General features: G+C 42.8%; 1 protein-coding gene across 1 annotated transcript; it reads right to left on the minus strand.

Annotated features, from left to right (window-relative positions):
- Positions 1–930: 930 nt before the first annotated feature.
- On the minus strand, positions 931–6,379 carry LOC138961535 (death-associated inhibitor of apoptosis 1-like). Its single transcript, XM_070333190.1, has 5 exons — positions 5,288–6,379; positions 4,475–4,650; positions 4,153–4,219; positions 3,781–3,846; positions 931–3,373 (listed from the first exon to the last, which is right to left on the minus strand). Exons 1-5 carry the CDS (start codon positions 6,249–6,251, stop codon positions 3,168–3,170), a joined length of 1,479 nt encoding a protein of 492 aa, XP_070189291.1. The 5' UTR covers positions 6,252–6,379; the 3' UTR covers positions 931–3,167.
- Between the last annotated feature and the right edge of the window lie 9,921 nt (positions 6,380–16,300).

Genomic DNA, 16,300 nt, shown 5'->3' on the forward strand with positions numbered 1-16,300 from the left:
GAGTATAAACACACTTTTCCTGTGACAAAATATTCACTTCCTCTGTGCTCTTGCTCTTTCTGTGTAATGCTGTCTTTTCCCCTGCAACTAGCTATTGTTCAGTGGGTGCCTCTTTCCGTTTTGTTTGCTTGTTTGTGGGGTTTTTCCCAGCTGAGACATACCTGGATCTCTCCCATGCAGTCTCTGCCAGGGTATCCTACTTTTTATTTTTAAAGCGTATCTCATTTCTTTCCTAAATTACTTCTATAAAACTTAAAGAAAAAACAAAATGGCAAACAAATTGTAATAATAAAATAACTCAGTGTTTCTCTCTCCTGTCCTACGCAAAATCTAAATGCAAACATCTTGATAAATAACAACCAAAATGAAAGACCTAATTTATATGTAGAACAATGACAACATGACAGCTGACAATAATTTGAATAAATTAACCAGCAAAACTTCTGCAAGGGCTTAAAAAATCAAAACGACAGATAACACACACAGTGGACCCTTCCCCCCCCCCCCCCTTTTAAGACCCCAGATATAAGACCCCCTCCCCCCCGCTTTTAAGACCTGAGTTTTAGGATGTTCTGTTTTATAATCTCAAAATGTACCTTCATTGTAAGACTCCCTCCGTTTCTAGACCCTATTATCTCAGAGTTTTGGAAGTCTTACAAGGGGGGTTCCACTGTACTATCAACAGGTAAAGTTTATGACTGAAGAATAACAAAGTTTACCCTAGCACCTGGCCCTCAACATGACTACAAACGCATTCAAACAGACAAAGATGGCAATCAAAACTGACCATAACTGGAATTTCAGTGACAGTGAATAGAAGATCGATTCAATCAATAAATAAACATTAAAACACCACACACAGGAAACCAGGAAGTTATTGCTGCACCAGAGAGATTTTCTCTCGAAAAGAAAGAAAACCAGAGACGCAAGTTCTCTACATCATTTTGATTTTTGCTCTAATGTACATGGTAATCACAAAAACAAAATAAATATGGCGAAGAGGCAAAAACCTGTTGAAAGCTTTACGGTTTGCATAGTATTAGGCCTAAAAAAAAATAGGTGTGGTTACGGTAACCCGACCTACCCTATTTTTTGGGGCCGACCCTATAACTTTTTATTACATTTGTCAAAAAAATACAACAAAAAACAAGTAAACGAGTGCAGAAAACGCAATGAAAGCGAAAGCGCCCGAGTCGCACACTTATTTCCCTGTCAAGTAGGTTTAATTTGTACACACTAGAAAAAAAAGTTTAAAAAAAAAAGTGATTGCCTACCTTCCTACCCTATTTTTTTTGGCTATGTTACCGTAACCACACCTATTTTTTTTTTTTGGCCTTAGTAAAGAATATGGCTTCAAAGTTTAGTACTTAAATAATTCTACCTTTGTGAAAAGGATAACATTTGTTGTCTTTCTTGCTTCATCCAAACTGCATTTTATTTTCACAAATGCACGCTCCCTGCACTGATTTTTCAAAAAGTACAAGAAGAAGGATATATGTGCATGCATGGCTCCATCTGGACAAGCGCTAGCACTACCTATAATGAAAAATTAAGTGTGAAGTACACCTTGTTTTTTCTTTCTTTCTGACCCAAGAAAAAAAAAAAACCTCCCAAGTGCCCATGACCAGAAAATCTATAGACTTCGCCATAAATCTTGGAGACATTTCTGAAACCAAGAAAGCATATGAAGACTGCAAAAGACTTTCCACTTTGGTCATGGCACATCTATCATAAACAGTATCATACCCAAGGAATTCATATGTTTGACCTTTTTCCCCCAACAACTCTGCATAATTATCAAGGCTGATCTTTTCCAAGGATGATCATACTCCAAGCAAAAAAACAAATTACTAGATCAAGTAAATGTTAAGTCTTTTACCTTGTTCCTAGGCTTCCTACTTTTTTTTGTAATTTTAAGAATTAAACAATTTCTTTACAAACAACTGTGAACATTAATTTATTGTCTTTCCACGTTTTGATTCTTTACTCCCTCAAGCTGGTCAGCAAACCGGCAGGACTACACAATCTTACAGCTGTCTTTCCAGAAATAAGCTGTATGCCAGCAGAAACCACACATAGAAGTGTTAAAGCCATTCCACATGAGCTAGCATTGAGCGTTTCCACCACAGTATTCAGTAACCCATGTGGTGCGGCAATATGCACAGAAGGCCAATCAAAGCCATGTGTAGCACATTGATGTGTATAATCTCAAGAAAGACAACTGTTGCAATGTGTTTGTCTGCAGTAAGCTGACCATCAACAAAGAATACAGAATCATAACATGGATAGAAAAGGATAAACCCTCAAAATGTTCTGATAAAATCAAAATAATAAAGCTTAAAAATACAAGAGAACAAAATGAGTAATTACTTCATAATCCCTGAATGTTTCAATACTAGAGTTGTTGCTACTCTTTGTGTACACAGTATGTTTGGTAGGAGCAAACTACCAAAAGATGTGCAGAGTATGATCATCTGTTTTAAACATCATTTTCTTGTGATAAACACCCAAAGAGCTGAATTAATCAGAAAGAATTAATGTCACCACCATGTATGTTTTATTTTGATGTTCAACTTTGAATTTTTCATGTAAGAGGAGGTCGTTAATAGAATTAATGTCTCCAATAATTCTATTAACGACCTTCTCTTACATGAAAAATTCAAAGTTGAACATCAAAATAAAACAAATTATACTTTTATTAGCACTGTGATATATATATATATGAATGGCCAGAAACTCACTGTATTACTATGACAACAGAATCACTATCAGTCAGTCTTCATACAAACTCTTCTTTCAACATTTACAGCAAAAGACTTCTTGTCAAAATACAGTACATACATCCCAATCAAAACTGTTCATCAAAGCACAGCTTAATCATGAGTCTGGCATTTGGGTTCAGATTTACAGCTTACGTATACTTTATCACATCAAGCAAACAGCTCTCACTCTTAGTTATGCACTCTTATTGAGCACTTTGGGGATATAATTGCTGTCTCCATGCTTTCAAAGCGACTGTTGTTAATCACCAACAATCACACACAAGTTCTCTCAAAGTACATTCACTCGGAAATTAGATTTGTCACATGTCCATTTTCAGAATTCTCACACATCATCATGTATACATTCGACAGTGAATGTCATAATGTAAATCTCCAACAAATTCCTCAATCAGTTCTCTGCACTCTGACTTGGCCATGAATTTTTTGCCGGCACACAATACAGGTTTTGACGGTTGGCGCACAGGTGGCACAGGTGACGAGGTGTCCGCAGGGAACGTACAACACACTGACCTCACTGTCCAGGCAGATTTTGCACATCTCCGGCTGCTTCAGCGACTCGTTTTCACGCTCAAAGTGCAGTGCGTCGGCCTCTGTGAAAAAAATATTATGAACCATGAAATAAGTTATGTGATTTGGCCATTTAAGTAATTAGCAATTAATGAATTATGGCAACCAGGAACATTATCAAAGCATAACCACATTTATCACAAAGTAAAAACCTTGATTGATTACTGAAGGAAATTAGCAACCTAAAACTATTACAACAAAAATCAAATATTTGCATCTTTATCTAAAAATGTTTAAGACGCTTCCATTTATCCACATAAAATGTAGGCTCCAGAGTTTGAAGAAGGAACCATGTGTGTCGCTCTATCCAATGTGTCTTAATGCTTTCCACAGGTGAAATTCCTTATGTAAACTCAACGTTACTCTTACTTCTAAGTCTCTAAAGAACTATTCAAGTAATTAAACACAGTCAAGTTCTGTGAGTACTTACCAACATCATCTCCTGCTAGTTCAGTGTCAGTGTCCATTTCATCGTCAGCTGCCACATCATCGACAACTGAAAAAGCCAACGAACAGTGAAACATTAGAGGAGGGGAGGAAAAGATACAGAGCTATGGGCAAAACCTACATTTAAAATCATATATGAAACCACTTACCTGTCTGTCTGTCTGTCTCTCTCTCACACACACACACACACACACACACACACACACACACACACACACACACACACACACACACACACACACACACACACACACACACACACACACACTCCAAACATTTACAATGAGAGGGCTGAGCATGAAAAGTGTAATAATGCTCTCTCTGTCTCTGTCTCTGTCTCTCTCTCTCAACTTACCATCAGTTGACAAATCCTGCTCATTATGGATCCGTTGCATTTCTGATTCAACGTCAGCCATCGAAATCTGAAACAGAGACAGAATTCAAAAGGTAAAGCAAACAACTCCTAGTTTGAACAGTAATGCAAACTGATGTTAATCTATGTACCCCTCTCTCTTAAGACCTAATTTTCTACGACTTTTGACTTTGAGGGTCTTTAAAGTTTTATTTTATTTTACTGTTAGTTTCCATTGTGTACAGATTGAAGCAAAGACACACAGACATGCAGAGATGATTTAATAATGCAATATTTTCTTCAGTTCAAGTAAACTCACACTCACCGAATTGTTTGTTTTGGCTAAGGACAGCACTGCATCGATGAAATCCCCTCCTTTGCTCATGCGAACGTAAGGACACTTGGTGAACCAGCGAGCGTGCTCAATCCACGGTTCGTCGTCAGATTCCCAGCTCTTCAAGCCTCCACCACAGTAAAAACAGCGACAGCAGTCTGCGTACCCTGCAAATTGAAAAAAATATAAATAAAATGTTATCCTTATAAGACAGGAGAACTGAGTTAATCCACAACAGCTTCTACATTCACACATCTCGAATTTTGCCTAAATAGAAAGCTCAGCTAGCTCTTCTTTTTGAATCTATGATGTAACTAAGTTTTATGTACAACCGTATATTTCCTGCGATATAAGCGCAGTGCTTTAAAGATGTCCATGTTATATAGTGCTATATGTTTTATGTAAAATCAATGTTTTGTTTTGATGTTATGTACCACCCCTGAATTTCTCTATGAGATAATAAAGTATTCTTATTCTTATTCTTATTATATATATATATATAAGTAAATCCCTGAATTTCTTCAAGGGACGCAGCATAACAATTATTAACCAGAAACAGTCACACATGTATGTATGTATACACACTTAAGTTTCAGTTCTTTAACACTAACAGTTGATTTAATATCTAACGGTGCTTAAACTGCAGACAGCGTAATCAGTGTAATATTCACCAGCTGAATCGTTATAAATTATATGATTCCCGTTAAGAATAAGAGTCATGAAATTATCCTGCGAACCGCATACCCCCCCCCCCCCCCCTGACCCCCCCTCCAACCACACACACACAATTCCAGGTTTACTCACCAGCATAATAGAATCCTGCCTCAGCAATGGCCTCCTTGGTCTGGGAGATCTGCTGACCTTGCCACCGGTCAAACGTCTCAAGTCGTTTCGGGTAGGTGGCCATGTCCTGACGTTTAGGTCGCTGGATGATGATGCCGAGGTCGTCGAAGCTGAGCTTCTGCGGCACGCTGTTCCCCACATCATCTTGCCTCTGCGGCAATGATGTTTGTTGCTGTGGCGGTGCCGGGGTCGACATGTAGTCCGCAATATTCGACTGCAGCATTGAAGCCTGGGGATAATTGCCTTCCATTCCAACAGACTCCCCATCTGTTACCAGCACTTCACGCGGTCCTCCCAGACCGTTGTTGGTGAAAGGCTGGAACAGCTGTGAGGAGCTACTGAGACCGCCGAACAAAGAGAGTGAATCGAGGTGAGCGTTGGCAAACCCGTCAACGAAGTCCATGGGTAAGCTGTCGAGCTGTGTCTGTTCCAGTGTGCTCAAGTCTGACAGAAAGGGAAGGTTGTGTAAAGAAGCGCCGTCAGGAAAGAAGGGTAAGGAGCTGGGGCTGTTGCTGGTTCTTTCTGGGCCTGAATCTTGCGGCAGTGGGGGAAGGCTGTAACTCTGGGGTGGACTGTTGTCCGAGTCCGTCTGCAGCTGACCGATAGAGAAATTACTGGCCAGCCATTCTAAAGCTGCATTGGAATCCACGTTGGGTACTGGCTGGTTGTCGGAAGCACCAGTCACAAAACTACAGTGGGGGGATAACCGACGATGGACTTCCATTACTGGTTGTCTGGTGAGGTTTCTCACGTCCATCTGAAGCCCGCAGGTGAAGCAGATGACCTGGTGGTCCCCACAGGTGCCAGAACGGTAGAATCCTGCTTGGGCCAGCTGAGATGGCCAAACCCCAGTTGGGGTTTGAAAGCCATTAAAAGTAGCATATCGTTTAAATTCGCTGCACATGTCGCTTTGGAACACTGACATCTTGAAAATCAACGTAAGAAATGTTCTCTCGGTAGAAGGTTTAATACTCACACAGCAGTACGTCTGAATCTCCCTACTGCCAACCGAGAAGTGAAATACTTCTAGTCATCTCCTCATCAATATGGCGACGAGGTCGAAACAATGACGTAGGCACATTCTAAAAATAGCAACAGGGAAATTCAACGTTGACTAAAGAAGTGCGCATTGAATCACGTTTCGGGAAGATCCATTTCGGCATTTGCATGGCTTCTCTGATTTGTAAACCCGCTGGGTAAGGAGGATTTTCCCCGAGTACGCTAGTACTAGGGCTCAGCAGACTTTAATTGTCTGTGTATGTGTGTGTGTGTGTGTGTCTCGACTTAACAGCTTATTGCTGGAAAACTACTAAGCGCAGTTCGTTCAAAAGTTGATACACTAACTTGATAATACAGGGCCGGACCAAATGAGTTGTAAGGGGGGGGGGGGGGGTTCCTCCTTTTTTGGGGGGGCAAATCAGCGAATGTGGGGGGGGGGGGGGGGGGGAGGGCACCTTTGTCTCATCGGATTTCACATTGAATAAAATTTGTTAGAGACACACACAAAATGTATTTAAATAAAAAAATTTAAAAAAACACTCAAAGCAAGGTACATGCGTTTTGCAGGAGTGGGGTTCCGGAACCCCTGGAACCCCCCCCCCCCCCCCCCCCCTGGGTCCGGCCCTGTAATAGGTCCGATTGATCGTATTAAAACTTCATAAAAAACGCTCGCGCTGGACCCGAGTACTCTTCAGACATTCACACACACACACACACTCTCTCTCTCTCCCTCACTCCTTCTCTCCCTCCCTCCCTCTCTCTCTCTCTCTCTCACACACACACACACACACACACACACACACACACATGACACACACTGTCACACACACACTACCACATCTCCATTCTAAAACACGTCACGTTCCAAATCAAAACGGACGACATTCTATTTTCTTACGTCACTATTCTTGGTTTACGGTACCATATTCGGCGGCTTTGCTACGCGTATGGCCAAAGAAACTACAATACTCCGTCACGGCGGAGGGCTGACCGTGCACCCAAAAGCGGACTCTACCAAATGGGTATTTTTTGAAAGCTTGGGACCTGCCAAACACAAAAATCGATGTTAACAAGAAATATTCAAGGGCGCACTTTCTCTTCTCAGTCAAAATTCAACTATACCCTGAAGAGTGATGCACGAGCATTTCAGACGCTTGCCTCTGAAAAAAGAAGTTCTCAGCCAAATTACGAACTCAAACTGGTACGTTTTACATATAAATGTGTTAGTTGGTATCTTTTGATTATCACTAAACAATTTGCGACTGCTTTGGCCGAGGATGCTGGTGACAGTATCATTATTATGAACCCTACCCTAAATCCAGGAAAGACGTCGTCCAAAATGTAGGTAAGTTTTGATTAAAAATAAATTCACACAAGACTAGTATTGTTGTTTGGCTTCAATGGATATATTTTCGTCCAGTATGATGTCTTTACATAATATCTGTATAATATGAATGGATTTGAACCATATACTATGTCATTATGACCTTCCAATCTTCCTAACCCCCAGCCCAGTAAAGCGTGCGAGACGTTTCCTGAAAAAATGTCGCTTTGTGGTGCGAGTTCAGTGTGACATGATTAGTTTCCAGAACCCCATTTCTGACTTTCAAAGTTTATCTACATACATTTAGCAATGCACGAGCAAAATATGACAACTTAATGGTGCCTTTTGGTTTAATGCTATGGTAAAATTGCTAGTGATAGTGTTTACAGCTTGAAACAAAACATAACAGATGGGAATAGTCTTCCTCAATCTGGTTCAGAGCATAATGTATTTCTATTTTCAGAGGTAGCATTATTTCTTATAAGAGCTAGAGCCAATATAATGATGCTGAATATTTGAAAAATGAACTTTGTGACTCATCTGAGTAGCAAGAGAGCCTTCGTGATCGTCAGCGTAAGGCTGGCTGTCTTCAAGGCAATTCCTAGATGAACAACTTAACATTGCGTTCGATTATTCGCCCGTTTCTTAAGCTAGAGCTTTGAAACTTTACACTCGTCTAGGGCTACATGTACGCTTTACAATACGTAAAATATAGTTGACTCTCGCGTTATTTAAAGGTCACAACAAGGTCATTACGAGGCAAAAACGAGGGAAAACCGAGGGAAAGTACCATTTTCTGCAACTGTTTGCAAGAAAAAGATTTCAAATTCAATTGTTTCCTGGGATTAACGCATCTCTAGACATGACAATCATCCGACTATCAGACATCAATTGTGGAGGTCACGACAAGGTCATTACCGGGTAAAAACGAGGGAAACCCGAGGGAAAATACCATTTTCTGCAACTTGTGTGTAAGTAAAAGCTTTCAAACTCCATCTACTTCTGGTATTGGCGCATCTCTAGGCATGACAATCATCTGATTAACAGTCCTCAATTTTCAAGGTCACAACCAGGTCATTACCAGATAGAACCGAGAGAAAACCGAGGGAAAATACCATTTTCTATAACCTTTTTGTAAGTAAGAGCTTATAAACTCCATCTTCTTCTGGGATTAGCGCTGATTTCAATGACCCTGAAGTCCGAGGAAATTTTTCTTGATCCATGCCTACTTTGAAGGTCATGACAAGGTCAAATTTACACGTTTTCTATTTGGGAATATCTTTTACGGTCAAATAAAATGCTTTCTGGACGTCAGCTATTTTTGAAGCTAAAGCTTAATTACAACTTTACACACGTCTTGAGATTTATGAGACATAACGCAAATATTGTTGACTCTCGTAATATTTAAAGGTCACACAACAAGGTCATCACCAGGTAAAACCGAAGAAAAACCGAGGGAAAGTACCATTTTCTGCAACTGTTTGTAAGAATGAACTTTCAAATTCAATTGTTTCCTGGGATTAGCGCATCTCTAGACATGACAATCATCTGATTAACAGTCATGAATTGTGGAGGTCACGACAAGGTCATTACCGGGGAAAACTGAGAGAAAATACCATTTTCTGCAACTTGTGTGTAAGTAAATGCTTTCAAACTCCATCTTCTTCTGGTATTGGCGCATCTCTAGACATGACAATCATCTGATTAACAGTCCTCAATTTTCAAGGTCACAACAAGGTCATTACCAGATAAAACCGATGGAAAACCGAGGGAAAATACCATTTTCTGCAACTTTTTTTGTAAGTAAGAGCTTATAAACTCCATCTTCTTCTAGGATTAGCGCTGATTTCAATGACCCTGAAGTCTTCGGAAAGTTTTCTTGACCCATGCAATGTTTGAAGGTCATGACAAGGATGGGATTCTACACACGTCTAGGGCATTATAAGACATGAAACAAATATTGTTGACTCTCGTAATATTTAAAGGTCACACAACAAGGTCATTACTTAGTAAAACGACGGAAAATATATCAACTTTATGACTCGTCTGAGTGCCAGGACAGCCGGTGTGATCCTCAGAGTCAGGCTTGCAGACCGCAAGGCTATCGGTAGATGAACACCTTAACATTGACTTTTTCTTCTCTCTCCCCTTCTCTTCTACCCCTATAACATCCAGCCCCGCCCACCCCCCTAGAGCCCCTGTGGGCGAAGGAAGATGTCATGAATCTGCCTCAACAGCTTTAGCTTAGAAAATAGCCGAACACAAATAGAAAACGTGTAAACTTGACCTTGTCATGACCTTCAAACTAGGCATGGGCCAAGAAAACTTTCCTCGGACTTCAGGGTCATAGAAATCAGCGCTAATCCCAGAAGAAGATGGAGTTTATAAGCTCTTACTTACAAAAAAGCTATAGAAAATGGTATTTTTTCTCGGTTTTCTCTCGGTTCTATCTGGTAATGACCTGGTTGTGACCTTGAAAATTGAGGACTGTTAATCAGATGATTGTCATGCCTAGAGATGCGCCAAAACCAGAAGAAGATGGAGTTTGAAAGCTTTTACTTTCACACAAGTTGCAGAAAATGGTATTTTCCCTCGGTTTTCCCTCGTTTTTGCCTGGTAATGACCTTGTCGTGACCTCCATAATTGATGTCTGATAATCGGATGATTGTCATGTCTAGAGATGCGTTAATCCCCCAAAAATAATTGAATTTGAAAGCTTTTTCTAACAAACAGTTGCAGAAAATGGTACTTTCCGTCGGTTTTCCCTCGTTTTTGCCTCGTAATGACCTTGTTGTGACCTTTAAATAACGCGAGAGTCAACTATATTGTATGTATTGTAAAGCGTTCATGTAGCCCTAGACGCGTGTAAAGTTTCAAAGCTCTAGCTTAAGAAACGGGCGAATAATCGAACGCAGTGTTAAGTTGTTCATCTAGTAATTGCCTTGAAGACAGCCAGCCTTACGCTGACGATCACGAAGGCTCTTCTGCTACTCAGATGAGTCACAAAGTTCATTTTTCAAATATTCAGCATCATTATATTGGCTCTAGCTCTTATCAGAAATAATGCTACCTCTGAAAATAGAAATACATTATGCTCTGAACCAGATTGAGGAAGACTACTCCCCTCTGTTATGTTTTGTTTCAAGCTGTAAACACTATCACTAGGATTTTTTACCATAGCATTAAACCAAAAGGCACCATTAAGTTGTCATATTTTGCTCGTGCATTGCTAAATGTATGTAGATAAACTTCGAAAGTCAGAAATGGGGTTCTGGAAACTAATCATGTCACACTGAACTCGCACCACAAAGCGACATTTGTTCAGGAAACGTCTCGCACGCTTTACTGGGCTGGGGGTTAGGAAGATTGGAAGGTCATAGTGACATAGTATATGGTTCAAATCCATTCATATTTTACAGATATTATGTAAAGACATCATAATTGACGAAAATATATCCATTGAAGCCAAACAACAATACTAGTCTTGTGTGAATTTATTTTTAATCAAAACTTACCTACATTTTGGACGACGTCTTTCCTGGATTTAGGGTAGGGTTCATAATAATGATACTGTCACCAGCATCCTCGGCCAAAGCAGTCGCAAATTGTTTAGTGATAATCAAAAGATACCAACTAACACATTTATATGTAAAACGTACCAGTTTGAGTTCGTAATTTGGCTGAGAACTTCTTTTTTCAGAGGCAAGCGTCTGAAATGCTCGTGCATCACTCTTCAGGGTATAGTTGAATTTTGACTGAAAAGAGAAAGTGCGCCCTTGAATATTTCTTGTTAACATCGATTTTTATGTTCGGCAGGCCCCAAGCTTTCAAAAAATATCCATTTGGTTGAGTCCGCTTTTGGGTGCACGGTCAGCCCTCCGCCGTGACGGAGTACAATTAGGGAAGAACCTTATGTACAGTGTTTGGTATGGCATAGTCTTGGTTTGCCGAGACCTTGCACCGTTCTATCAGACTGCCTGGCTGGCTGTTGCACCGCGAATTCCTCCCACCGCCAAGTCGTTTTTTTGTGGTTTATTTCGCATTTAGGTCCCAGGTAACATTATGAAGTTTTAATACGATCAATCGGACCTTTATCAAGTTAGTGTATCAACTTTTGAACGAGCTGCGCCCAGTAGTTTCCCAGCAATAAGCTGTTAAGTCGAGACACACACACAGACACACAGACAATTAAAGTCTGCTGGACCCTTGTACTAGCGTACTCGGGGATAATGTTACCTGGGACCTAAAGGCGAAATAAACCAAACAAAAACGACTTGGCGGCGGGGGAAATTCGCGGAGCTACAGCCCCCCTCAACTCAACTCAACTCAACTCAAATTTTTATTGGCTTCAATTTTCAGAGAAGAATTTGTCTTGCGCTTGGGAGAAAGTAAGAGTATAACATATAAAAACAGCCAGGCAGTCTGATAGAACAGCCGAACGCGTCACACAGTGACGAGAAATATAGCGTAATAAAAAGATTACCTCACGGTCGAAAGTCTTTGACGTCAATTAATGCATCATCCCTGTAGTCTTTTTCTCTCGCGCGGTGTGTGTGTGTGTTCATTTTGTGCACATGTGTTAGAGTTACTGTTTGTGTGTGTGTGTGTGTGTGTGTGTGTGTGTGTTTGTGTGTTTGTGTGTGTGTGTGTGTGTGTGTGTGTGTGTGCGTGCGCGTGCATGAGTGTACTCGTGTGTGTGTGTGTGTGTGTGTGTGTGTGTGTGTGTGTGTGTGTGTGTGTGTGTGTGTGTAAGAAAGAGAGAGAGAGAGAGAGGGAGAGAGAGAGGGAGTGAGGGAGAGAGAGTGCGTGTGTGTGTGCATTTTCACTGTGATCAAATAAAAGAGAAAGGCCAGTCACCACGCACATCCTCGCATGCAATGTATTTATATAGCAAAGGGAATGCCTGTAATTCACACAGAGCAATCACTTGGTCTTAAACGTGCACAAGACAAAAACTTTCATACTGGGTGAGCGAGCCAGTCTGAAGAGTACTCGGGGTCCAGCGCGAGCGTTTTTTTATTATTTTGTTTTGTCTGCACTGCGGGACAACATATCTTCGGTTGAGCACTTCACTGACATGACTAGGACGTCAGCTGTCAGATATCAAAGTCAAAATTCCACTTTTAATCACTGTCGGCGGACTAAACGCCGATCGAAGTGAATGATTGAGGTACGTAACTTTCGTTCTGCTTTGAGTGTGATCTAGGACTGACTTTGCAATGCTTCCGCTTATTATCTCCACAGGTGTAGGATTCCATTAAGAGATATTTTCGATGTTTTTCTTTTCTTTTATGGCCAGATATGAGTATTGCTAAATCAGTGAGTTAAACAAAACCGAAGTGGATTCACACCGCGCGGCGCGTTGTGCAGCGTTGCCGCGATTTACAACGCGCGACGCGGCTACGATCGAGGAGCGCTGCGATTCACGACGCGCGATGTATTCTGCTGTTACATTTCCTTCACAATCGCAAAGTTTACAACAGCTACATCTATCTGATCTATTTGAGAAATAAAACTGTCAATAGCCGCGCTCTGGGAATCCCTGCGCTGCACAACACGCCGCCGCGCTCTGTGAATCGCCGCGCTGCACAGCGCGCCGCGCTCTGTGAATCGCTTGCCAAAAAAACAAACACCTGATGATGAAAAAATATTGATTGACTGAAACGAATACCAGAGTGACTATGAATGCCAACATATACTTGACCGTCAAATATTTCAAAGACAAAGAGTTAGTGCCAATCAGAAGGACATCTTAATTTTTTAAATCAGTCAGCACAAAATTGTTGAGTCCGGTTTTGTAAAACTTGAACTTGAACTTGAACTTGAAGTTTACTATGAGGTAGGCTGTGTAGCCTTTACATAGGTCCTATTACTAGACTGTAGCATGCGTGGCGGGCTATTCTACAATCTAGACGAGGCAGGTAGGGTTGTACATAGAAGTACTGTGGCGCCAGAAATTGTCTATCCTGGTCTTAAAGCTGTTGACTGATGGCGCTGTTACTGCCTCTTCAGGCAAACTGTTCCAGGTGTTCACTACTCGCTGGGAGAAGTAATTGCTTCGTACGTTCAGTCTACAGTGGTCTTTGCCGAGTTTCAGAGAGTGGCCTCTAATGTCTCTACTGCTGATGGGCTCAAAGTGGGGTCTGTCCGCTTCGTACATGCCGTGCACATACTTGAAGGCATCTATCATGTCGCCCCGCAGGCGACGGTGTTCCAGGCTTGGAAGTTTCAGAGCTTTCAGCCTCTCACAGTAGGGCTCGTCTTTCAGACCTGGAATGAGTTTGGTCGCTCTGCGTTGCACGTTCTCCACTTCAGCACATAGCGTCTTGTGGTGTGGCTGCCACACTGAGTGCCCGTATTCCAACTTGGGTCGGACCAGACTCTTGTCAGTATAGTTGGATGAACATTTCCTCCGTCAGGTAGTCAAAAGTTCTCCTGATGACGCCCACGATCTGGTTGGCCTTTCCAGAGACTATGCTGACGTGTTCTTTGAAGCTCAGTCTGTTGTCGACGTGCACACCCAAGTCTTTCTCCACCTCACTCTCCTGTAGCTCAATGTTGACATCCACCCCTCCCCTCTTCCCCTTCATAAAGTACTTTGTCTCGGACTTCTTGTTGCCGAGCTTCAAGGCGTGGAACTTCTCTGGGTGGAAGCGGAGCAGCCAGTTGTCCGACCACTGTTGTAGACTGTCCAGGTCATGCTGTAGTGCCTCTGCCCCCCCCCCCCCCCCCCCTCTGTGTCGCTGCGAGTGTAGACCTTCGTATCGTCGGCGAATAGGCGGATAGGACAGGAACACACCTCCGGCAGGTCGTTGATGTAGATGACGAAGAGTAGAGGCCCGCAAACGCTGCCTTGCGGCACGCCGCTAGTGACTTTAGCTTGCTGTGAGGATGCTCCGTTGACCATTACGCACTGGGTTCTGTCCGTGAGGAATGACTCCACCCATCCTAGGACCTTTCCTTGGATTCCGTGGGCCGCAACTTTCGACAGCAGACGTTTGTGAGGCACCGAATCGAACGCTTTCATAAAATCAGTGTAAATGATGTCCACACTCCCGCCAGCGTCAAGAACCTCAGTCCAGGCGTCCAACACATCCAGGAGTTGAGTCACGCATGACCGGCCTGCGACGAAACCGTGTTGCTCTTTGTGGATAAGGTTATTCTCTGCCAGGTGCTGCATGACTCTCTCCCTCACTAGACCCTCCATCACTTTGCACAGGATACAGGTCAGGCTCACCGGTCTGTAGTTGCCTGGGGTCAGGCGACTTCCTTTCTTAAAGATAGGAGTCACCGTAGCTCGTTTCCAGTCGCCTGGTACTTGTTCGGCTGCCAGAGAGCGACGGAAGAGTTCCGCTACTGGGTGTGCTAGTGAGTCCGCAGCCGTCGAGAGTACCAAGGGGCTGATGCCATCCGGTCCACCCGCTTTGTTCGTCTTCAGACCCTGGAGCTTCTTCTTCACCTCCTCGTCCTTGATGTCGAAGTCAACGAGTGCTTCTCCGTAGTTGTAGGTTGGAGGCTGTGGTAGTGGGCCGTCATCTTCATTGGTGAATACACTCTGAAAAAAGGTGTTAAGCAGCTCTGCCTTGTCCTGGTCTACTGTGTCTCGATTTCCGTCCTCTTTCTTTAGGTCGCCCACGCCCGATCTTGTCGAGGTCTTGGACTTCACGTATGACCAGAATGCCTTGGGGTTGGTCCTGGCGCTCTTTGCGACAGTTTTCTCCAGCTTCTTTTTTGCTCTCCTGCAGGCTGCCGATGCTCGATTCCTTGCTCTTACATAGGCCGTGTAGTCCTCCCCACTCTTCGTCTGTAGCCATCGTCGGAACAGTTTGTGCTTGGTTCGTACTGAGGTCAGCGTGCCACCATCCATCCACTTCTGCCTGCGTCTGCCTTGTGTGTTGCGTTTCGGTACTGCCTTCTCAACTGCACTGGAGATCTTGCCTTTCAGCAGGGTCCAGTATTCTTCCACCTTCAGTCCCTTTCCCTCTCTCTCCCAGTTGATCGCTCCCAGTTCCCTAGTCAGGACGTCAGCATCCATTTTTGCGTAGTTGAAAGAAGTGCGTGCTGTGGGCTTCTTCGTGTTCATACTCAGGTCGATGATGAGGGTGAAGTGATCGCTCTTGCCCATACCTGGCGTGGTGCTGATAAGTTAACGTTCTTCCACTGTGCCTTCCTCGATGGTCAAAACATATGACTAGGTCCACTATGTTGGCCTTCTGTCCTGGGCGAAACCTTGTGGGCTCTTTTTGGTGCTGTACCAGAAATGCATCCTTTGTTGCTTTGACGAAAGAGGTTGCTGGGTGTGATGGTCCTGCTTCGCTGGTGCTCAAGTCCCAATCTATCTCTGGGTAGTTGAAGTCTCCCATAATCAGTAGCTCGTAGTGTTTCAGTTGTGCAGCCTTCACTAGTAGGGAGTTCAGCTTCTCGTTGTTGTCTTTGCTGGAGTTTGGGCTTCGGTAGACCAGCCCCACAAGCAGTGAGGGCAGGTTGTCTCTTTTGCATTCTGCTAGCATGTGTTCTTCAAAATCACTGTCTATATATAGTGTCTACAGGGGAGGGTTTCAGGCTGCTGTGTATATACAGACATATTCCTCTTGATCCGGTTTCCAAATTATGAAACATTTCGTAGTCTGGTATTGCTAGTTCACACTCCT

Source organism: Littorina saxatilis, linkage group LG3 (genome assembly GCF_037325665.1).
Source record: "Littorina saxatilis isolate snail1 linkage group LG3, US_GU_Lsax_2.0, whole genome shotgun sequence".
NCBI lineage: Eukaryota > Metazoa > Mollusca > Gastropoda > Littorinimorpha > Littorinidae > Littorina > Littorina saxatilis.